The sequence below is a fragment of the Pituophis catenifer genome, unplaced genomic scaffold, assembly GCF_029215685.1.
Source record: "Pituophis catenifer annectens isolate HBS135680 unplaced genomic scaffold, rPitCat1.0.hap2 SCAF_1, whole genome shotgun sequence".
Taxonomy (NCBI): Eukaryota; Metazoa; Chordata; class Lepidosauria; order Squamata; family Colubridae; genus Pituophis; species Pituophis catenifer.
The window spans coordinates 87,522,612-87,548,104 of record NW_027256881.1 but is presented as its reverse complement, the minus strand read 5'-3'; the positions used below and the strand labels follow the sequence as shown (position 1 = coordinate 87,548,104).

Sequence of the window (25,493 nt, the reverse complement as noted above, 5' to 3'; positions counted from 1 at the left end):
TCCAGTGGTTCTCAACCTGTGGGTTGGGACCCCTTTGGGGGTCGATCGACCCTTTCACAGGGGTCGCCTAAGACCATCGGAAAACACATATTTTCAATGGTTTTAGGAATAATTTTATGGTTGGGGGTCACCACAACATGAGGAACTGTATTGAAGGGTCGCGGCATTAGGAAGGTTGAGAACCACTGATCTAGTCTATACCAGGGGTGAAATCCAGCAGGTTCTGACAGGTTTTGGAGAACCGGTAGCAGAAATTTTGAGTAGTTCAGAGAACCGGCAAATACCATCTCTGGCTGGCCCCAGAGTGGGGTGGGAATGGAGATTTTGCAATATTCTTCCCCCAGGAGTGGGGAGAAAATGGAGATTTTGCAGTATCCTTCCCCTGCCACGCCCACCAAGCCACACTATGCCCACCAAACCATGCCCACAGAACTGATAGTAAAAAAATTTGGATTTCACCACTGGTCTATACCCCTGCTCAAATGTGATACTACCAGAAGACCTTCACTTGTCAGATATCACATTTTAGATTTTTATTCCAGCAGGAGTGTGGATGCATGGAAAAGAACGAAGGGGCAGACACTCCTTATATATTACATTTAGTGTATGGCCTTATTATTGTTCGGTTGACTACAGTTTTACTCAACAGGTATACATCTTCTAGTTAGTACAACTGAAATGATCGAGCAGAGATTTTTACCCAATGGAAAAATAAGATATATATCATGCAAATAAAGTCAGCCTATCATTTGGCTGTGAAATCATAGAATTACATCACTGAAAACTAGAAGTGAAAAATACATATTTTGAAAGTTTCTCAAGTTATTCTTTAAGTTAAAAAGGACTCTGGTTTTAATTATGATGCTGACGAAAGGGGATAAGCCCTGCTTAGCTAGTTTTCTTTTTGTGTTGGTCAAAAAGAAAGAAGAAAGCCATTCACAGATTTCTCAGCCTGGGTCTGTCTATTTGTTCAGTTATCTACGTATATGAGTGATGAATGTATTTGTAAGGATTGTCTCAGCCAGCAGACAAAATGGCAGAAGTCTAGATTTCCTAGTGGTTTTGAAAAGATCTCTGAAGGAAACAACATCCTATGAGAATCTCAGTTATTTTTTGGGGATCCATAATTGGAGAATAATTGACTTAATCACATGCAACTAGTAGCAACTCCAGGGATTCAGGTTGAGACCAATGACACAGAAAGGGCAATGTTTTGCAATGACAAAAAACAAAACCCCAAATTTTCCCAAAGCCACAGTTCTACTTTACATGGACTACAATTTCATATTTCAAAAAAATATAGTGAGTGTGATCTGAGAACTTTTACTGCCCTAGTTTAATCTTCAGTCTACTTATTACGAGAAGAACAGGTAGCTTATGTAAGGTCACTAACATACTATTATTATAATTGAAAGCTTGGATAAAAGACGTGCATTGGTTTCCTTGGGCTCCTTAGGTACACGCATTTTTCTAAGTTACTTTAAGCTATGGAATTTTGTCATGTTCCATAATTCCAATGTCCGACTGACAAAACACGGACGTGCAAAAATATTGGTCATTTTAGCTGGTGGTATCTATGGTGACCTTTTCTGGTTCATTGAACTAGTTGTCATAGCTATATAATGGTTGACCCTTCTAGACATACAAGATAAATTGAGTGTGTGAATACAAGCAAGTAATGCATTTTTATCCTTAGATACATGGATTACAACATCCTATATTTTTCAGCCAGTTTGCTGATTCATTCTGGAACATGACAACATTATTGTTAGCATGGCCTTAGTCAAAATTTTGCTTGGCTCACGCATTTCTTGATAGATATAATAGGCTTGTTCTATTCATCTGGACTGTCTTAGATCTTTTTTAGGTTGTGTACCTTTGACATTTGGAAATGTCTTGATGATAGTCCTGCAAAAGATTGCTGTGGATGGCTTTTGTGTTTCCAAAACTATGGAAAAAGTAACTAATTAGATTTATCCCAAAACTGCCCTCCTTCCCTTAACATATGGGATTCTTTAAAGCTTTGGATTATTGGTCCCACATTTATATTTTCTAAGAAAGTTTATTGTATTCATTTGAAGATGACAGGCATTCTTGAAAATAAAGATGAGACTGGAAGATGACACACCTGTGTCTGTTACACCTGTTAAAACATACCTGTCTCCCAGCTGCGTATCAACAGCCCTGCCCAGGCTACTCGATGGCCCTATCGGGGCTGATGGTGGAGTTTCCTAGACTCATTGTTCTGGGGGACTTCAATCTGCTGTCCCTGGGTGGGGCGTCGGGGTGGCTCAGGAGTTCATGGCTTCCATGGCAGCTATGGACCTGACTCAGATTATTCTAGGCCCGACACATGAGGGGGGCCACACACCCAATCTTGTTTTTGTCTCGGAACAGTGGCAGGTGGAGTTTGGTGGGGGAGTATCTTCTATTTATCCCCTGTCATGGACCGATCACTATCTCCTCTGGTTTCCAGTACGCCACCCCTCCTCACTGGGAGGCAGAGCCGACCATATGGTTCCGTCCCAGGCACCAGATGGACCCGGAAATGTTCCAGATGGAGCTTGGGATGATACCTCTCTCCCACGCCCCAGTCACGATCGTGGTGGATGCCTGGGATGAGGCTGCTACCGGGGCTCTTGACCGGATCGTTTCTTTGAGGCCTCTGACACGACGCAAATCCTGATTGGCACCTTGGTTTACCGAGGAGCTCCGGGGGATGAAGCGACGTAGGCAAGGCCTAGAGAGCCGTTGGAGAGCCAGTCGTTCCGAATCTGACCGGTCCCAGTTAAGGTCGGCCACACGGACCTACCTGGTGGAGTTGGCGATGGCAAAGCGTCGCTACTTCGCCAATGTCATCACGTCCGCAGAGAATCGCCCGGCTGCCCTGTTTAGGGTGTCCTGCTCCCTCTTGAATCAGAGGGTGAGGGAAGACCCTCTGCAAGGGCGAGCCGAGGAGTTTAGCCAGCACCTGTTGGACTAGATCTCTCAGATTCGGGATGGCTTGGACTCTGACTGGGCAGAGTCAGACGGTGAGGAGGCAGCGGGTCCTGTGCTTTGGGAAGAGTTTGATCCTTTACCCCAGAGGAAGTGGACAGGATCATGGGGAAGCTGAGTGCGGCCACTTGTGTGCTGGACCCGTGCCCCTCCTGGCTGGTTTATTCAGCTCAGGAGGTGACACGCGGCTGGATCCAGGCGGTGATAACAGCTTCATTGTGGGAGGGAAGCTTTCTGGTTGCCTTGAAGGAGGCGGTGGTGAGGCCCCTCCTCAAGAAGCCAGCCTTGGATCCAGCTGTTTTGAGTCATTTTCATCTGGTCTCCAACCTCCGCTTTCTAGCGAAGGTTGTTGAGAGTGTGGTGGCACGTCAGTTCCCGCTGGCCCTGGATGAAGTGGATTACCTCAACCTGTGCCAATCGGGTTTCAGGCCCGGTTACAGCACGGAGACGGCATTGGTCGCGCTGGTGGATGATCTCTGGAGGGCTCGGGACAGAGGTTAATCCTCTGTTCTGGTCCTATTAGATCTTTCGGCGGCCTTCGACACAGTCATCCACGGTATCTTGCTGCAGCGCCTCGAGGGGCTGGGAGTGGGAGGCACCATTTTATGGTGGTTCTCCTACCTCTCGGGTCGAATGCAAGCGGTGTTGGCAGGGGGGCAGAGATGACCTTGAGGCCCTTCACTTGTGGGGTGCCCCAGGGGTCGGTTCTCTCACCCCTTCTGTTCAACATCTATATGAAGCCGCTGGGGGAGATCATCTGTGGTTTTGGGGTAAACTACCACCAGTACGCTGATGATACTCAGTTTTTTATTTCCACCCCGAACCAACCCAGTGATGCCCTCGACGTGATGGCCCGATGCCTGGAAGCGATATGGGTCTGACTGCGTAGGAACAGGCTTCGGCTCAACCCTGCCAAGACCGAGTGGATGTGGGTACCAGCATCTCGGTCCGAAGGAGAGGTTCCATCGTTGGCTATAGGGGGTGAGGTTTTACCCCCTGTAGACAGGGCATGCAACTTGGGCGTTCTCCTTGAATTTAGAAGACCATATAATGACCGTCACCACGGGGGCATACGCCCAGATTCGTCTGGTGCGCTAGTTGCGCCCCTACTTGGACCGAGATGCCCTACGCATAGTTACTCATGCGCTAGTCATCTCCCGTATTGACTACTGTAACGCTCTCTACATGGGGCTGCCCTTGAGGACCACTCGGAGGCTTCAGCTGGTGCAAAATGCAGCCGCGCGGGTTGTGATGGGAGAATCCCGATACTCCCATGTAACACCTCTCCTGCGCAACTTGCATTGGTTGCTGGTTGCCCTCCAGGTGAGATTCAAGGTGCTGGTGATGACCTATAAAGCCCTACATGGCTTAGGCCCAGGATATTTGGCGGACCACCTGCATCCAGCAACAACTTCCCATCACCTGGTTCACGCCCATAGGGAGGGCCTGCTTAGGGTGCCGTCGGCTAGACAATGTCAGCTGGCAGCCCCCAGGGGTAGAGCCTTCTCTGTGGGCGCGCCTACCTTCTGGAATCAACTCCCCTTGGGGTTCCAGCTGGCCCCTGACCTCTGCACTTTCCGCCGCAAATTAAAAACTTGGTTATTCAAGTCCCCCAGCCTGGACTGATGGGGTTTTATATGGGTTTTTAATTTTTATTTGGTTTAATTGGGTATTTTAATTTTGCACTGTTGTTATTGTGGATTTTATTGTGAGCCGCCCTGAGTCCGTTGGAGATCGGGCAGCATATAAATTAAATAAATAAAATAAAATAAATAAATACCAATTTTACACTATTTTTAATTAAAACAATAAGTCAGATTGGATGTATGGCACTAGGAACTATGTATGTACATTAGCTTTCCCAAGCAACATATAGATGATTTCAGCATGTGTTAGAGCCTATATGCTAGAATATAATTTCCTTAACGTTTCTTCTGGATTTTCTGAATATCTATCCATTCCAAATTGTGCAAATGCGAATTTAAACTGTAAGTTGTATGCATATTGCTGTAATTTTCCATGGTACATACATTATGCACACCATGTCATAGCATGTCAGTTACTCTGTTACAACTGTGAGTGAAACTGAACAGGTCTTCAGATCAGTGACTCAACAGAGAAAAATTAGTCTGGAGAAGAGCAAATTCTTGCCCCAGCAGATTTTACCAGTTTTGCACATCTCACGGCTACTTAACATTCGTTCCTAAAACACATCTTCAAGTGAGGAACATGTGGAATAGTATAGAAGTTTTGTTCTGTTTCTGATTACACCTTTGATAATTAGTACAGACTGTCCTGTTTTCCAAGTATGAGGCTTGTCAAATCAGAAGTCATAGCTCCTCTGAAATGTGTTGACAAATGGGCCTTTGCAAAGTGTGTGTCCTTAAAAGGGCCTCTCTCTACGTAGTAACTAGGCCAGTTCATAATGAGGCAGGCAATCTCCTGGATAGCTAGAATTAAATCATATACACTTTGAAGTGATTCTAGAAACGGGTAATCACAGCAGATCTCCCAGACTGATATGTTTTGATAGTTTTACCCACAAAGGAATTGTTACGTCAGGACTTATTATTCCAGTTGTGATGCTCTTTACCAGTCCTATTCAGGTCCCAGGAGACTATGAAGAAATCATATGGCTATGGGAAAACTGCAAAGGTAGGATTGTGAAGGTATGGTATGAAATTTAGGAAAGGTATTTGTAATTGTAGGGAAACAAAGCTTTCATAATGAAACGTATTGTCATGAAGTATCAGAACATGAGGGTTAATAAGAAATTAATAACCTTATACTAATGAAAAACCTTATACTAATGAAGAATGGGCCTTGATGAGATATAGTGCAGTTTGTTTATTTAATTTAATTTAATTTTATTAAATTTATTCTAACCACCCACTCCCAACTCCCCACTCTCATAAAATCTAGTACCAAGTTAAAACAATTAGAAGATTAAAACATACCAGACTAAAACGAGCCTTTAAAACACCAAGTGACATGGTGCCTCCAAATATTCTGTGGCCTGGGCCCAAAGCCAAGTTGTAAGAGTATTTCAGAATCCCAGGAGAGTGAGTGGCCTTCGTACTTCTGAAGGGATGCTTTCCAGAGGGTGGGGGCTGCCACAGAGAAGGCTTACTTCCTAGGTCTTGGAAGATGGCAACATTTAATAAAAGGGACCAAGAGCACATCTATTCTGCCCAAATCAGAAAAGCAGTCCCTCAAATAACCAAGTTCTATGCCATGAAGGTCTTTCAAGGTAACAATCAGCACCTTGCAATGCACCTGGAAGCCAGCTGGTAGTCAATGCAGCTCATATAGCAATCTGACACATAGGCACAATGAGAATGCCTATTACTGCTTACACTTTGAACCAGCTTCCAGATGTTCTTCAAGACGACCTTGTGTAAAGCACATAGCAGTAGTCCAGTTACCATGGACTACTGAGGTGAGGTTACCATGTATGAGTGACTACCTGCAGGGCCGCCTAGTCAAGGAAAGGGCACAATTGGAGTACAAGATGTACCTGTGTAAAGGCTAATAGATTCAGCAATAGCTGTCAGTTCTAGAGCACACAAGGTTTGAATGGGGTAGAGCAGCCATATTCAAGTCCAACAATGGAAACATTTCCACTTTTTGAGGAAGAAGAATCACCACAGCAACTCAGTCTTGTCAGGATTGAACCAAATTATGTTCCTTCCCATGCAGACCTAATTCCAGATTCCAGATGTTGGGTCAACATCTTCATTTGTGCAGCCCAGCATAGAGATGTAAAGCTGGGTATTTTCAGATACTGAATCAACAGATGACCTCACCTAGAGAGTTTCATGTAGTTGTTAAACAGGAGAGGGGAAAATGTCAACCTCTGAGCTACATCATGAGTGATGACGGACATAATCTCTCTCCATCAGTCCCAATGAACCAACCACTGAGGAAGGAGGTGAACTACTACAGCACACTCCCTCTTGCTCCCAGCCCCTACAAGTCCATAAGGATATCATGGTTGATGATATTGAAAACTACTAAGAGATCAAGGAGCAAAGGATGGATTTACTACATTGCCACCCCCACCCCCCAGATCCGCCAGAGGTTAACAATTGTGACCAGCTCTCTCCATATCCCAGTCTGAAAAAATCCAGATTATCCATTTATTCTAAAAGCTTCTGTGACTGCTTGAAATATGTGTTCAGTCTGCATTTGCAAGATAACGAGGCACTCTAAGAATGTGCATAATATAAATTGCTACAGGCCTAGAGGCAAAAACAAAGCTCCAATGGAACAGGTTAGAATTTGGGATAAATACTAAAATAAGCAACAGCAACAAATGCTTCCTGTTCAAAACATTAAAGGAGCAGTACTTTTAGCAGTTAATTTAAGTTACCATAAAATGCAAATAGATTAACATTTTTATTAATTTAACTGTTAATCAGCCGGGCAGTATATTTTCATGATGTTGAAAAAAATATTTTTAATGGCCTTTATAAATATCCAGTGTCATTTTTATATTCTGCCCCCAAAAAACATCTGGGCCCATATTCTGCTTCACATAAAAGCAAAGCAGACGTTTCAGAGAAAGCCAGGCACCAAATATGAAGCAAAAACAAAAACAATGATTTGTAGCAGAAAGTGTGTTTGCTGATGCATCATTTTCCTGAGTTTCAACTTTGCATAAACACGAAATAGCAGGTGAGCACCACCCAAATGAACATGAGGGCTTGCTGCTTTGTTATCGCCCAGTTGATTTAGTGTTGCTTAAGTGTACTTTTCCTCCAAAAAAAAAATAAAAAAAATGAGCAGATTAATTGAGAAGAAGGCCAAAGAAGATAGACGCTTTATTGATTGAGGAAGTTTGCAATTCTCAAGCTTAGGTACAGAAGCAACACAGCCTATGACTGTGATGGTGAACCTATGGCCATCTTTCCGGGCACGCAAGCCGTTGCCCAACTCACCGGCAGCTGCACATGCACGCGCAACCCAGCTGGTGTTTGGACCTCCGGTATGCATGCACTCCGAAGCTGGTCTTCAGAGCTCTCCTGCACATGCTCACGTGTTTATGTATGCACGTGTGAGTACTTGCGGTGTTTGTACATGTGCATTGCGTGCACGAAAACTGCACATATGCACAGTTGGTGCAATTGTGCATGCAGAGCATGGGGGAGCCACGTGAAACCTGTGCGCATGTGCAGATGGTGCTATTGTGTGTGCAGCGCATGGGAGATGCGTGAAAGCCGCGCGCATGAGCAGATGGTGTGGTTGCACATGCAGCACACGGGAGGAGCAGCACACTGGGGAGGAACCACGGGGGAGGAGCCACACGTTAGCTCAGATAGCACATGCACACGCAAAGCGTGTATCTGTTCGGCACTCAGTGACTAAAAGGTTCAACATCACTGGCCTATGACATTGCACATGCTACTAGTTTAAATGAAGTGATGTTATGGACAATCAGAAGTAATTGTGAGAAAATAAAACCAAGGTTTATTTAGCAGGGTGTAGCAAAGATGCCACAAAGTCTAAAACAAAAAACTGAAGGAGATGGAACATCCATTAAGTGTTTAGGTTAAGATCTGATAAAGGAGATAAGGGGCAATTTTCTCACAATAAAAGAAGGTGTTGGCAATATACGAAGAAAAATAGCTGAGCATTCTGGACGAACTGTGTAACTACTTTGTTAGATGTATTTATTGTGTTTAATAATATTTCAAAAATATTTTGGTTATGCATGTGTTTTTATTATTGAATTGCCTACCTCTAGTTTTATTTTTTCACACTTTGCTAAATATACTGCCCAATGTAACACAGCATAAGCATTTTTAGGAATGTAATTACTGTGCTACAGTATATGAGAATTGATGTATTCATGGAGCAGCTTTTATAACCAAAAGGGGTTTTTTATTTGCATGAAATTCAATTTAGGGAAAGGCAAAACCTGTCACCTAGTTAGCTACTCTACATTAAATTCTGAAGGAAATAACAACAGTGATCTCACTTGCAATCTTCTTATCACCTTTCAAGACAATCATGTCTTCGAGATGCTGCTGAAGAAATCCTCCTCCTTTTCTCCACAAATGTCCTATTCTTTTGAAATCATTTCTATATGGACAAATTAATAATCAAGTTCTTATGCTAATTAACTGCTGCTCCAAGGACCTACAGCCATGATGGAAAGACAATGGCATGATCCCCCAAAGCGTGTATCTAGGGATGGCATTATTTGACTTGGTGATAATGTATCTGATGTCACACCATATGCCACCTCCACGTCATGTTCACAATGTTTTCCATAAAGTACCAGGAGACAAGGAAGCCTTGCTCTCTTCCCAGTCTTGCCTGTGGACAAGATGCAGCTCTACTAGTTCTGTCTTGCAAGGCTGACAGTATGTTTATTCAGATGGTTTCCCCCCCACCCCCACCCAATATTCAGATGGTTACTCACCCAGTATTTGGATTAGTCTGAAGTTTTTCAGAGCTGGAGGTGATTCACCAGTTACCTGAATGAGATGACAGTTCTAAATTAGTGCTCTACATACTTGTTTCTCCAAACAAAACAGGTAAGAAATATGGATAATGAATTCAGGGACAGGGCTGAATTTCCAGACTGAAAGATGGGCAGTCTCAACTCAAAGTTCCCTGAGCTTCCAACCTAGGCCCAACTGTTAGTTTCTTCAATGCAGAAAGTAAAGATAACCTTGATGGAGATGGGGAAATATCCATTGCCAAGGCAATGGGGATAAACATTGCAGAAGCCCAGATGAGGAGGGAGGATTAAGAAAACATGTCAGACAGCTGAGCTGAGGTGGAGCAGTGGTTAGAGTGCAGTACTGCAGGCTACTTCAGCTGACTGCTAGCTGCAGTTCGTCAGTTCAAATCTCACTGGCTCAAGGTTGACTCAGCCTTCCATCCTTCCGAGGTGGGTAAAATGAGGACCCAGATTCTTGGGGGCAATATGCTAACTCTGTAAACTGCTTTAAAAAGTGCTGTAAAAGCACTATGAAGCAGTACCCGTAATTCACATAAATATTAAAAAAGGGAGGAAGGGAATCACATTCAGACTTGCACATTTCTGTTACTATAACTGATATTAATAAAGGTAGCTTTAGGCCTACATAGTGTCTTATTTCTTGGTCTGGTCTGCCTTGTAGGGCTGACATTCACTACCACTATCTTAGAAAATACCTTTACCCACTTCTTCCTCACAGCCCTGCCGTATGAAAACGACAGGACTTTTACTGCCTATGGCTGACTTGCCAGTACAGCAACATGAATTAATTGCAAGTAGTCCTCGAATTAAGTGAAACATTTGTTAAATGAGTTTTGCCCCATTTTACGACTTTTCTTGCCACAGTTGTTAAGAGAATCACAGAAATTGTTAAATTAGTAACATAGTTGTTAAGTGAATCTGGCTTCCCTATTGATTTTGCTTGTCAGAAGTTCACAAAAGCTGAACAAATCCTAGGACATTGCAACTGCCATAAATATGAACCAGTTGCCAAGAATCTGAATTTTGATCATGTGACTTACAGTTGTAAGTGTGAAAAACAGTCATAAGTCACTTTTTTCAGTGCCGTTGTAACTTTGAACCGTCACTAAATGAACTGTTGTAAGTCAAGGACTACCTGTAATTATATAAACTCTACTGCCCCCTCGTGGCGCTCATAGCTTTGAAAAATGCTACCAGAGAAAACTGCTGCTTTCTTCCTTTTAAGATGTTGGAAACCACAAGAGCCTAATTTATAAATAAAAAATTAAATTAGATTAAAATTAAGAAAAAAAACTTTGTTCTAACTTTAGGTCATCGCATCCAAAATCAGGTTTGGGTGTATGAAGTAAAGACTACAGCACTGATACAGATCATAAATGGCATCTTCAAAATCAATCTGTAAAATGCTGTTGGAAAGATTGAATACCGATCCACCAAAAATAGAGTAAAGAAAATTATTAGTTTTCTTTGTATACAATATACTTCAAATACAAAATCAGTCATTATCAGAAACAAGCAACCATGGTCGCAGAAAATAAATCATGGATCTTGTTGATACTTCCAACTCAGTAGCCTTACTGACTTTGCCTATTTGGGGTTCGGTACTACTGTAGCTGCCAGGTTCATCAACTCAACTTGTGAATGAAGATGGTCTTATTACAACCGATCTGTGGCTGATCAATATCATCTTAAAGCCAGGTTTACCAACAATCCAACTACCAGGAGTGGGGCTGCCAAGACTGAAGCCGAGCTCAATAATAAATTATCAGACTTCCTTTCCTGAAATGACACACCCAATAGCATTTGCTTTATCTCCCTTGGTCTGTCACAATTGGAAGCTTGCCATCATTTTCAACATGCCAGCCCCATTTAACTTATCCACTCACTATCATGTTCCCACACTCCTCCCACCAGCAACCACACAAGAACTCACTAGCCTATTATTCACTCACACAGTCTCCAATCTACTTTATCCCAACACACACCCTTTAACTACCAGCTTTAGTCCTGGCAAAGCTACTGAGCCAATCATTGAGCTGGGCTAGCAGACCACTCTAAAATCTCAGTATAAGAGCCACACAATGCAGAAACCCAACAAAACAAAAGCACTTAGACTTATATGCCACTTCACAGTGATTTACAGCCCTCTCTAAGTGGTTTATAGAGTCAGCATATTGCCCCCAACAATCTGGGTCCTCATTTTACTGACTTTGGAAAGATGGAAGACTGAGTCAACCTTGAGCCGGTCAGGATCGAACTGCTGGCAGTGATCTGAATTAACCTGCAATACTACATTCTAACCACTGCACCACCATAGCTCCTCCTCACCCATTCCTTACCATGTCCCTTGGAGCATTTTTGCATCTTAATTTTGCAGAGTCAAAAACAATTTACCTTTCTTTGTTCTTGGGTTTGCTAAAAATCATATTATTCATATTATGCTTATTTTACATATTTCCTACCCTTTTTCTTTATAAATGCAATATATATGTATGTATTAATGTACACATCTAAATTTGTAGCCCCCTCAGTTGAAAATGCGATGATTGGAAAAGCGTTGTTCTGCTAATGGGCTAAATGGCAGAAATGGATGTGACTATCCAATCCAATTCATATAGTCATTCTTGTATAATGTCAGGGTGAGGAATGATTGAAAATAAAACCAGGGTGTGGAAAAGAGCACGGAAATCTCCCATTCACTTTAATCCTTTGCCATCTAGTTGCTCCAGTCAACCCAAGCATTTTATTCTGTTCCCAATTCATCTTCAGCATCAAAAACAAAAACAAAAAGTCCTAAAAGCAATTATGGATAGAGTAAAATACAGGGCTGAGGTAGGAGTTAGAATTACCATATTTTTCGCACTATAAGACGCACCAGACCATAAGACCCACATTAGCTTTACAGGAGGAAAAGAAGAAAAAAATAATCTGCCTCTGCCTCCCAGCATCCATTCAGTATTCATCCGGCTAGCGTTCTTGCAGCAAAGAGCAAACAGCCTGGTCAGCTTCAGTACATTATTGCAGCCCCAGCACCTGGCTTGGCAGGGCTCTGCTCCGTTGCGCCCATCACCGGTCAACTAAGGTGAGCTGCTGCCGTCGGGAAACACTGGAGCCGCTGATTGGCAGTTGGATCGACCTCCTGGAATACTGCCGATCAGCTGTTCTAGGTGGCGGGGATCACTGCTGCCACCTATTGCTGCTGATCACTGCCACCGCTGTTTACCACTACCATTTACTGCTGCCGCCAATTGCTGCAACAAGCGGTGGAGGTGAGCGGCAAAGGCTCCAGCATTCCCCAGCAGCAGCAAATGGCAGCAGCAGTGACAACCCCGCTCCTCCCGCTGCAATATTCACTCTATAAGATGCACAGACATTTCCACCCACTTTTTTTTGCACTCTTATAGTGCAAAAAATATGGTAAAAGGCTGTGCTCTGTTTTTCACACAAAGAATTTTAAGGTAACCAGATCTCATCTGCAAAAAATAAGATTTTTCTGTATCTTTTTTTTCTGCCTTCTAAGGGGCACCCAGATTTTATGCAGTTGAGATCTGGTAGCTCTAAGTAGGTCAATACAAAAACCAATAGCTTTTTAAAATCATAATTGCTTTGATATGATTCTCTTCTAAATGAATGACAGGGAGATCTTTGAAATGGACTCAGCCTGAATCTTTCCTACACACCCTTCGTGATTCAGTGTGTTTAAATGGGTGTGACTATGTCAGGAATTTGACCAATATTTTTAGCCAGTCAGCAGCTTGCAAACGATTAAATATTATAATAGGTTATCCTGAATATGATCCTGATTTTAATAAATGCTCCAACTACTTAGTCAAATTAGCTCCACCTTTAACAAATATCTTAAAGCATTTGTTAAAGTATCTTATTATGGATGATTATTCTATCCATAAAACTCAGAGAAGTTCCAGTTTGAACCCTGAAGACTATGGGAACAAAACCAAATTGTATCACCTTGTAGGCTGTAATTGGAAGAACATGAAGATATGGATTACTGCAATGCACTTTACATGGCATTTTCCTTGAAGATCACCCAGAAGTTACAACTGGTCCAGAATGCAGTATTGGGAGTCCCTAGGTTTGTCCATTTTACAACCTCTTGCAGCTATCTCCCAGTTTTCTGGGTGCAATTCAGTGGTGGGTTTCAAATTTTTTTACTACCGGTTCTGTGGGCGTGGCTTGGTGAGCATGGTGTGGCTTGGTGGGCATGGCAGGGGAAGGATACTGTAAAATCTCCATTCCCACCCCAATCCAGGGGAAGGTTACTGCAAAATCCCCATTTCCTCCCAATCAGCTGGGACTTGGGAGGCAGAGAATAGATGGGGGCGGGGCCTGTCAGAATTTTGCTACCAGTTCTCCGAACTACTCAAAATTTCCACTACTGGTTCTCCAGAACTGGTAAGAACCTGCTGAAACCTACCTCTGGTGCAATTCAAGGTGCTGGTTACTACAGAGACCAGGTTATCTGCAGGACTGCCTTTACCTGAGGAGATTTGTCATCCCAATAGGGTGGGTACACTTCAGGTCTCTTCCCTTAAATATTGCCATCTTGTGGAGTTCAGAAATGTGGCTTTTCCACCGTAGCCTCTCCCTGAGATTCAACAGGCCCTATCCTTCAATCTTTCTAAAGAGGACTTTGAAACCTAGCTCTTCCCACAGGTGTGGTGATTGGGTGAGGCCAGGGTGGGATGAGAATGCAGGTACATTAGAGAAATGTGGCTGTGGCACTAAGTTCTCTTGTTTTTATTTTTATTGTTTTAAGCCACCTAGAGTTGTTTTAAGATTGGTGGCTGTATAAACGTTTTAAATAAAACCCATAAATAAATCAGTGCTTTGTCATATTCTAGCCAAGAACTGTAATTACTCTATAACCTTTTCCAACACACTCCTATTTGAGGTTCTCGTTTTTCTTCCACCAAGCTTACAGCTGTAGGAGATGTCCACATGAATTAGTGTAGAACAAGATTCACCTATTGTATCATCCATATATTCTAGAATTTGCAGTTTCACATTACTTTAAAATTATGGTATAGAAATAGCCACCTTCCACCTCCTGCCATTGCTGCATGAGTGGCAGAATCCATTCAACTTATTCCTTTGAAAGACATCTGCTATATCCTGTCCTTGCTATATGCTGTCAGATAATCATGACAGGACATTCTTGAATTTTTATATGCCTGCCTCCAATTAGATCTTCCCCTTCTATACTGGCAAACAAAAATATTCCTTAAACACCAAACATCTGGAAGGTATCCAAGGTGAAAAACACTGAGCTGGGCAACCAAGGAGGTTCAGTAAATGTCTCCACCAATGTCAAAGTAGTTGTGGTGCTTCAGTACAGATGTCTGCCTGGCAAATCTCTGATGCTGGATGATGAAGAGGGGACTTCAACGACTAGCAAACAGAGGTTTCTATGTTATATGCATAGGAGAAACAGAGGCCTTGGCTTCTCAGCTGTATGACTGCGCTCACTTAGCTTCATTTCCTTATTGCCTTTAGCTATTCCTCCCCACCCCCACCCCCCACCCCCAATTCAATCATGTCTGACTGTTGGAGAATGCCTGGACAAATTCTGCAATTTTCTTGGTGAGGGTGTGTTTTTTTCCGGATGTATTGATGATTTATTCATTTTCAATATAACTGACTAGCCTTTATATAGTAATTTGTCTTTTTATCCAATTACACTACTTGCATCTTCACTATCCTAAGTCTACATTGCTAAGAAATTGAATAAATATCAATATATGTAACCACTAGAGGGCAGAAGATACAAATATGAGGGAATGGGAAGGTTAAAATGCTGAATTATTTTAGGAGGTACAGCTAAGCAATATTCTTACAAGTTGTGAAGATGGTTTATCCCTACTATTTGCTAAAGTACTTCTTGAGTGATAAACACCTTGGAGAATGCACGTGTCCTAAATAAAGTTGGAGAAGACATTTTTTTTCTGGTTGTTTTCCTTTTCAGACTCACAATTATAAACAACTGAATCATTAAAATTACTTACTGAAATATGATAGGAGTTATTTATCCGAATGATATGGGTTGCATCTGATCTGTCTACATGGTCAGAGATTTGGAGAACGTTCTTGCAGGCATTTGATTATTCGCAAAAGTAAAACAAATTTAAATAATAATAAACGGCATATGAGCCATATAGTATGATATGGCTGCAAAGAGGATAATAAAATTTTGGGCAACATCAACAGAAATATAATTTCAAAATCATAAGAAATAATTGTTTCACTTGAATCTGTTTTGGTTCAGCCCAGTCCTTAAGTACTGTGATCAATAGTTCTGAACACCCCATTTTTATTCAGAGAAATTGAAATAAATTTACAGAAAGGCAGTAGAGATGCTCAGAGATCTTAGCCTTATGGAGAGAATTTATTTTAAGAAAAGATGAATAAGATATTTATTTTATATCTGCTTTATTATTTTTAAAAAAACTCAAAGTGGCAAACATACCTAATACATTTTGTCCTCCTATTTATCTCACAACAACCACCATTCTGACTCTGTAAACCACTTAAAGAGGCCTGTAAAGCACTGTGAAGCGGTATATAAGTCTAAGTGAGATTGCTATTGCTATTCTGTGAAGTGGGTTGGGCTGAGAGAGGGAAGCGGCTAATCCAAAGTCACCTAGCTGGTTTTTCATGGCTAAGTGGGGACTAGAACTCACCGACTCCTGGTTTACAGACAGATGCCATAACTATTTGATCAAACTGGCTCTAAGTCGGGGGTGTCAAACTCGCATCATCACTCATGATGTATCGCAACTTTTTTCCCCTTTGCTAAACCGTGTGTGGGCATGGCCAGCGCATGACACATCCAGCCCGCGGGCCATGAGTTTGACAGCCCTGCTCTAAGTAGTATTCGATATCAATTTTATTTTGAATTTGAATTTGAATATTACTGTCCAAGCAACTGGAAGTACGTCACATAGAAGAAGGTGAAGAAGTTATCTCTCATTCCAGACTGCAGGACACAGAACAATGGGATTAAGTTACAGGAAAATGGATTCTGATGGAATGTTAGTGGGGAAATTCTGACAATGAGAGCAGATGACAATGGAAGCAATTATCCAGAGAGGTTCTGTGCTTCTTTTCATTAGAAGTATTCAAGGAGAAGCTAGATTGCCATCTGTCTGGGATGCATTAATCTGATTCCTGTGCTGAACAGGAGGTTTGACCCAATGGCCTTTTTAATCTATCTGAATCTATGATGCTGTTATGGGCAATACTATAAATGCAACCACTATGAAATTTAATATCTCTTCTGCTTGGCTAATTTTGTGTAAGATTTCTTAAATAGCACATATTCATCATTTAAATCGATTTAAAGAAATCAATGGGAGGTTCAGTTCAGAAATTGTACTTTTTATATAGCACACAATCAAACAAGGGAATTAATTAAGAAGTAGTAATGGACATCATAATCATATTGCCTTTTTAAGACTGTGGCTTGAATACATTTACTGGGAATAAGCCTTATTGAAGTCAGTGGGAACTTGCACAAGACTTTGAAAATGAATGGAGAATAACTCTATTAATCAAGAAAGGAAAATTGCACCTTAAGGTACCTCTGATTACTTGGTCTTGGAACTAATATTTAGGATATCCAGGTTCTTAATTATCCATAGCCCAGTTCTTTGGTTTGATTCTTTTAAGATTATTATATTTTATATAAAATGTTAGCAGATATTGTTGTGAATGTATGCATAACTAATATGGTGGAGATGCTAAAATGGACCCAGGAAATTAGGCTGCTTCTGACCAACTGCTGCCAATTTGTTCCAGCTGTTAAAAACACAAAACGACATATCCAGAAATTTAGTAACACTCATTCTGTATTTTTAAGTACTGGATGCAGTACCTGTATATTGATAAAGGGCTGCTGCAAAATCATTCTTAGAACTATACTCTCAGTAGTGGATTAGAATGCCAAATCACTATGACACACAATAATTTTTTTAAATCTGTTTTAATAATGAGCCAATAGTCATATTAGATCAGAATATCCAACTAAGCTTTGCTACTAGACTGTGGCCACTCCTATTCTTCAAGAGGCCTCATATTCTTGCATGCTTAATATCTACTTGGTAGATTTCAGAGTACTCTTGGTTAAATTTGGAGGTTGCATCCACTGTGTTAAGTACTCATCAGCAAACCTCTCCCAATAAGCAAAGATTTATTCACCATCTTTCAGTAGCTCCACAGAAGCAGACGTAAGGCCTGGATGCTCCCTCCCCTTTGAAGAAATCACAGATGGCTGGATTTGCTCAACTGCATGATTTGCAAAAAGGCCAACACTGGGTACACAAAGCTTATTAAGCCAGAACAGTTGTGATTTAGTGAGATATATCAATCAGGCTAATATTTTCTCCTAGTTGCTTTCCCTACACTATAAATCTCTAAAAAATGATCTATTTTATCTGAGGAAAAACATCTCATTGAATAGTGAGAACGTATGGAGAGCGGTTGGAGAGTACAGCTGGAAGAATTGGGTCTTTGTGGTTTCATTTGGATTCTGTGTAGTTCTAGGTAATATTGTATGCATATTCCTACATTGGGCAACGAATTAACTGTTAGATGCTCACCCAACCTTTCCATATTATGGTTCAGGTTATGAGGTGACAGGATGCCTTTTTTTTATTGCACGGACCTTCTATTTCTATTCCTCTCTTCCATTCTCAAAAACCTGTTTATTCATCAAATGAGTCTATCGCCAATCAACTCTTGCCTGCCCAAATTAAACAATTGCTTAAAACTACCCATTGCAGAGCTTGGCAAGCTTTCCCATTATAATTTTAGATTATTTAGATTATTATTTAATTCTCCTGGTTCTCTCCTTTAGGGCTAAATGCGTTCCTAAGCATGTCGGCATGCCTTCTATTTGCCCCCGGGAATATAACCCACCATTGCTTTTGCCAAAATGAGGGGGGGAAAAGAGATTTCTGCTGCAGTATTTTGGATCCGTGGCGCTCTTTTTATTCTGAGGCGACAGCAATTCACCATGACGCTGTTAACATTGGGGGGTGGGGGGGTGGAAATGATGTCTGGATTAGAGAGGACCATAGCAAGTCTGATTCACCCAGCACCGTTTGGTACGTAAAACTGAACGGCTGGGTCCCTCACGTCAGCAAAGCGCACGCCGGCTTCCCCGTCCTGCCCCTCGGCAACCCGTCCGCCCCACCCTCCCGCTGGTGGCGCTGTGGCTGGAGGTCTGGGCAGCCACCGCTGGGAGCTGCCGTCACCGCCTGCCCTCTGCCGGGCGAGGAGGGGCAGGAGCGCGCCGAGTGACGTGTCCCCCCCCCCCGATCCCCGAGCTTAGCATGATTCATCAACAGCTGCCGCTCAGACGCTGCGCGCAACCCCGATGTAGCGCTTGAGCGCCGATCCTCTCGCCGCACCCCCCCCCCCGGCCCGGAGACTTTCCCTTTCCCTTTGGGCACCGCAAGAAAAGGCAGGCAAGATGGAAGAAATCCTAAAGAAGCTGCAGAAGGAAGCGTCGGGGAGCAAATACAAGGCGATCAAGGAGAGTTGCACCTGGGCCAGCGGTAAGGAAGCGAGCGGCGGGCGGCAGGCACCTTCCCTCTTCTTCCTCCCTTCTCCTCCTCCGCGCCAGAAAGGAAAGCCGCTCTTCCTCGGCTGCCTTTCCGATGCTTTCTGCGCCAGCTGCATCTTCCCCTCCCGTTATCGCCCAACCTGCCTTTAAAAACCCGGGGCTGGGATGTTTTTGTGCGGTTTGTGAATGCGCTTTTGCGTCGCGTCCATCTCTTCGCTCCGCTCTCCAGGCGATGGGCTCCCCTCCGCCCACATCTCCGGTGTATTTACTCCACCATATGGCTACGGAGATTCTCAGCCATCCAGGTCATGGCTGTCCCAAAGGTGCTTTTTTTTTTTTTTTTAATTTCCAAGAAAGCGTTTCGCTTCTCATCCAAACAGCTTCTTCAGCTCTGAAGAAGCTTCTTGGATGAGAAGCTAAAGGTCTTCAAAGAAAAACCGGAAAGTCCAGTTGCCTCTTAAAAAATACTCTGGTATATTTTTACAGTCACCTCTAAGGCTGCAATAAATTCCCATGTACTCTTATTGTGTTAAGGCTTATTCCTTTAGCTCTTTTAAAACCTCTTTATTCTAAAGCTGGGTTGTTGTTGTTGTTGTTTTGTTTTGGAGTCAATTGTTACTTCTGATATTCTGGGCAACAAGTCTGTCACCAATTGCTTTCCATGCTTAAGGCAGGGCTAGAACTTGAGTGTCCCTGCTCCTAGGGCATGGCTTTAACCATTAGGCCTAACTGGCTGTGCTCCTAAGATGCAGAAGTTGTCAAGCGCCCGTAGGAAAGTGATTAAAAACAGAAAAATACTACAAGTTGCCCTCGACTTATGACCACAGTAGGGACAGGAAAATTTATCGCTAAGCAATCATTATGTGAGACATCATGTGATTTCACCCAATTTTATAACCTTTTCTGTCAAGGTTGTTAAGTGAGACATCACATGACTTCCTTGTGACTTTCCCTGTTGGCTTACCCATTGACTTTGTTCCTCGAAAGCCAACTGGGAAGGTCACAAATAGCCATCACAGGACCCCAGGAAGCTGCTACCATGGTAAATGCAAGCCGGTTGCCAAGATCCTGGTTTGCAGTCACGTGACCACAGCGATACTGCCATGGCTGTAAGCGTGAGGACTAGGCATAAGTCACTTTTTTCAGCACCATCATAATTTTAAATGATCCCTAAACAAATGGTACTGAGGGCTACCTATATGCTGATAAATTGAGGACTACCTATATGCTGATTTAATTTAGCCAGTCACAAGTGTTGGGGTACTCAGAATAGCCATGTATCCTCCCTTGCAAGAATCAGTTTTCTGATGAAATAACTATCACAGAGGACTTTTTGAGGGCAATTTTTATATTTCAAAGGTTGTCCAAGACCTCTTGACACGTCAAAACCCTGTAGAATGGCAATAGCAGGGCCTATTAATAATTGGCATCTGGCAGCAGGCCAGCCTGGCAAACAATCAGCCATTGTCTTCTAGCTGTAGAAACATATTGTATATTTTTTTTCTCCTTTAATGAAACATACACTTAATCTATTGCTACAGTCCCTTTGGGATTGTTTGTTTTTAATCCATTTTTCTTGTTTGGTGATCTATAAGTGACACTTTACAATAAACCAAGCAGGGATGTTACTGCAATCTGCATTTCTGCAGGTAATGAATATTAGAAGGAAAATGGTAACCATAATAGATCAGGATTATAAAGTCACTGGCTTAATCTCCTGTAAGGGCCTAGCAATTTATTATTCTGCCAACAGCTTTATTTAAGCTATTTCGTGATGATATCTGCAAGGAGGAAATTAAAATGTCAGTCAAAGCCCTGCCCCCCCCCCTTTTAACATGCATTTTACTTACATACACAGGCCTCTAATAATCTGCAACACAAGACATTCTGATTAGACAATGATCAAACATGATATTACAATGTAGGTTAAAGAGGTTCCCACCTTTTTATCAATATATGCTTTCTTTAGTGACGACATAAATTTGGTATGCTATATAAATGTGCATATTGTTCTTATTTATTTATTTTATTTATTTATTTATTTCGTCAAGCATGTATTTTATGACATACAAGTGTAAACATAATTATAAATAAATGAAAAGGATACGAATAAAAGAAAACATTAGGACAGGGATGCTTATGCACGCCCCTTACAGACCTCTTAGGAATGGGGTGAGGTCTACAATAGACAGTCTAAGCTAAGGTTAACGTTTTGGGGATTTGGGGAAGAATCCAGAGTCAGGTATGGATCTATGCTAAGCTGCTTCACTATTTTTATAACTTTAAATGGTTGATAGTTTTGCTTTTGCTATTCATACATAGAGTAATAGTCTTTTTAAAGTACTCCTTGAAATATATTTAAGAAGTTTACACTATTGGGGTTTTAAAATAAATTAAATATCCTTGCATCAACTTGTGCTAAAATAATGCACTTTTTTTTTTCAGAGCTAGGAATGGGATTATCCATAGGATGGATTATTTTATTTTCACTTAGCCGTCGGAGAAAAATAGTGTAGGGAGAGCTTTAAATAATGGTTACTGTTCAGTACAGATTAAATAAGTATTTGTAAAACCTTCTGATTCAAACAATAAAAAGTAACTATGCTTGGATCATAAAACTGTACTTTTATTTATTTTAAGATTTGAGTTTGTTACATTAATTAAACAATAATTCATGTGCATTTATTTACATAAGTATAATAAATTCATTTAGAAGTTAGGAAATGGTGTTATTTAAGATAAAAAGACAAGATTTGAGATATCTTATTGTACCATATGGAAAGGGAATTTACCAAGAAAAAAACAGGCCTAAAGAAGAGGAAGAACAGAACCAGTAAAAATAATTTATTGAGGAAAAGGTGCTTTTAATTTAGTTCTGAACACTTCAATACCTGCCCATGTCAATCTACATATATGTGCACTTGCAGTGTACAACTTGAACAATTTTAATATGGGATAATCCTGAATGAGCAAGATGGGACTTCAAGTTGCATAAAACTATATATAATGATGTATGTTTTCAACTTACGCTAGATGCTTTCTGAAATAATTCCTTCTCCCTTTTCTACTCAGAAACATTAGAATCTCTGGATGATACAACCAAGATCCCTCCTTATCAGTTAAGGTAAGGAATATATTTTTTAAAAAATTATTTGCTTATGAGTGACATTTGAAATGAAAGAGTGAAAGTCTTTTCTGTTTTATGTTTGCTGACTCTTGAAATCAGTATAGCACTGCTATGAACTAAAGATAAAAGCAAATTATCCCATTGGCCAAATTTTCCATTTTCTCACCATTGTTATGTATTTGTGGTTCTGAGATGCTCAACAATGCTTAGGTACATAGATTGCTTGAAATATGATGAACTGTGTTTGTAGTTGCCAGGGCATTCTTTTTCTCTCCCCCAAATTCTGTAAAACCTCAGCTCCCAAAATCAACAAGAACATCACACCTATTGTAATGGGGGAAGGAGAAAAGAAATGAAGGTATTAACTTAGAAGCTTTTAAAGTGCCCTTGTGAAGTGCATTACGGTGCTATCCCAATTAGTGCTGCCATTGTTAATTCACATTGTTATTGCTTGTTTTGGTAATAGTAATTCCATAATTAGAGAAGAACAATTCTACAAAATCCCAATGGTCCAAATGAAGACTTTATGAAAGTCTATAAAGGCCACAAAATATGTAAAGAAATGGAAATGGATGAAATTAAAAGCTCAGAAGAGATTATGAATTATGCCTCTCTTTCTAATAAATTGTTTGAAAGTAGACACCAATGCTTCATTCTTGCTTAGGAAAAAAATGACTTGGTTAATATATTGTTTAATCCTAGTGTGTGGAATGAACCAATGTTGGCCAGGCTTATTCATAAACCATAGCTTTCAGTCACAGTAACTGGGTTCATACAACACATTAAGCCATAAACAGATCAATAGTGTTATTTCAATTTCAATTTCAATTTAATTCAATTTATATGCCGCCCCTCTCCGAAGACTCAGGGCGGCTCGTTTTTGATTATTATTGATAATTGATGTTATTGATCATTATTGATAATGATGATAATAGTGTTATAGATAATGATGCATTATGCATGAACTTAAGTGATGTACAAGCTTTGGGAAACATGAAAATGTTATTAGATAATAACAGTGGCAAGATTAAGACTGTAGAAGCAGTGGAGCAAACATTAAGATCTGTCATGAAGTTCTAGATATATTTTTGTCTTCAGGCTCATATCTTTGATATATTTCTGATGATTAGAAGGCCTTGGGTTATGGAGAATATCTCAAAAGGTATCTCCATGCTCTCCTTCTTTGTTATTTCCTATGTACTTGCTGTCAGAACTGTTCTCTGGATTGATACTGATCTACAACAAAGTGAAATACTGTCCTGCTATTTTGATAAAAGTCCAGCTTAAGTGGCTACTTATTAGCGTTTATGGAAGATGAACTGCATATATAGATAGATAGATAGATAGATAGATAGATAGATAGATAGATAGATAGATAATATTATATTATTTGTATATGTATATGTATATGTATATGTATATGTATATGTATATGTATATGTATATGTATATATGTAGGTCTTTGGTTATTCGGGTTTTCTCCCGCGTAAAATTGGAAGTGTCTTGGCAACGTTTCGACGAAGTCTCATTCATCATCTTCAGGCTGGTGTTTTCGGCTTCGTGCTTCTAGGAGCAATGTATGATCTCAGCTGTTTCTTCCTTTTAACTGCTAGTGGGGGTGTGAACTGATTGGGTGGGAGCTTGGTTGTGTTCTGATTGGGTGGAGGTGTGTTTAAAGTGGCTAATGATGCAGCTGCGGTCTGGCTTCTGGTCAGAAGCCAGACCACAGCTGCATCATTAGTCACTTTAAACCCCTCCAATCCATACATGAAGCAGACTGACACCCACCATGAAGATGTGGCATGACCACGAACACAAAGCCAAACAACAGCAACGCAGCTCACCAGCTCAAATCCCCCTGCAACTCAGACTAACCCGAGCACAACCAAGCACCCACCCAAACAGAACACACTCCCAGCCAATCAGAGCACAGCCAACCCCCCATCCAATCAGAGCACAGGCCCCCAACCAATCAGAACACACCACCCAATCAGAACACAGCCAAGCTCCCACCCAATCAGTTCACACCCCCACTAGCAGTTAAAAGGAAGAAACAGCTGCGATCACACATTGCTCCTAGAAGCACGAAGCTGAAAACACTAGCCAGAAGATGACGAATGAGACTTCATCGAAACGTTGCCAAGACACTTCCAATTTTACGCGGGAGAAAACCCGAATAACCTGGACAGTCCCTGCAGTTTTCTTGGCAAAGTTCTTTAGAAGAAGTTTGCCATTGCCTCCTTCTTAGGGCTGAGAGAAACTGACTGGCTCAAGGTCACCCAGCTCTGTGGCTGGCTCTGTGCCTAAGGCAGGACTAAAACACACAGTCTTCCAGTTTCTAGCCTGGTGTCTTAACCACTACATGAAATTGGCTCTCTACATAGGTGAATTTATTATATCAGTATTAAAACAGAATCAAGGGAGAGCTTACTTCATAACTGGTAATAACTTCTAAGTCATTTGAAATTTCCTTCTCTAGGAAGTATTGTGCCAATAAAAATATAACCATTTTGTGTGAGAGCAGAACTGACTTCAATATTTCTTATTTTCTGTATGAGTTTATTTCTTGACCTTTTTAGCTATGGCTCTAAGAGATTTAAAAAAAGAGAAAGAAATCTGAATTTTGCTCTATCACACCACAGTTACATGGTGAATTTGTCTTATAATTGTTAGCCATATGGCATTTGTTCCTTATGAAAAAAAATCATGTTCTGAAATGTTGTATCATTCCCTTTAGCTTTGGACAACATTTTCTAATACTGTAGTTCTAGATTACCTAGATTTTTTTTTTTAAAAAGAGAATGTCAATAGTTGCTTTTGCTTTGGTTTACATATGCAGGTTATGTTGTACAATAAAAGCTAAGTTTAGAACTATCTTTCTGCTCTAATAGGTAGGATACGCAATTTTAAGGATTGCCTGAGCTTTTGCAGAAGGTTGGTAAAGGCTATGGGAGTTGCATGCAACTTTTGTAAAATTGGTTCAGGTTGTTAAAAATAGGAAGACAATTTGATTTCCTTCCTTCATTTTTAGTTTTCTAATATTTTTCGTCCTGGGTTTCTGCCAGGATTGTGCATCTAGAAGTTCTTTTCCCTGAGTCCTTATTTCATGCATCAACAATGGCTTCCATTCAATTGCTTTGACATTTACCAAGACGATTTGGTAATCTTTGTTAGCCTTCCATTAAAATAATTTTTGCTAAGTTTGTTTCAGTTTCTACTTTCTGCTTTCTTAATTCCAAATACTTTAACTGGTTTGAAGCTTTAAGTAATCTGACTTTAGATATTCTGACTAATTCAGACAATCCATTACATAT

The 25,493-nt window shown here is 41.1% G+C and overlaps 1 protein-coding gene across 1 annotated transcript in view; it reads left to right on the top strand.

The window, feature by feature from the left end:
• The first annotated feature begins 18,959 nt into the window (after positions 1 to 18,959).
• ARFGEF3 (ARFGEF family member 3) overlaps positions 18,960 to 25,493 on the top strand; it is a 77,067-nt gene continuing 70,533 nt past the window's right edge. The window contains exons 1-2 of the mRNA XM_070952233.1: positions 18,960 to 19,044; positions 22,125 to 22,176. Coding sequence (XP_070808334.1) covers positions 18,960 to 19,044; positions 22,125 to 22,176 — 137 coding nt within the window. The remainder of the gene's footprint in view (positions 19,045 to 22,124; positions 22,177 to 25,493) is intronic.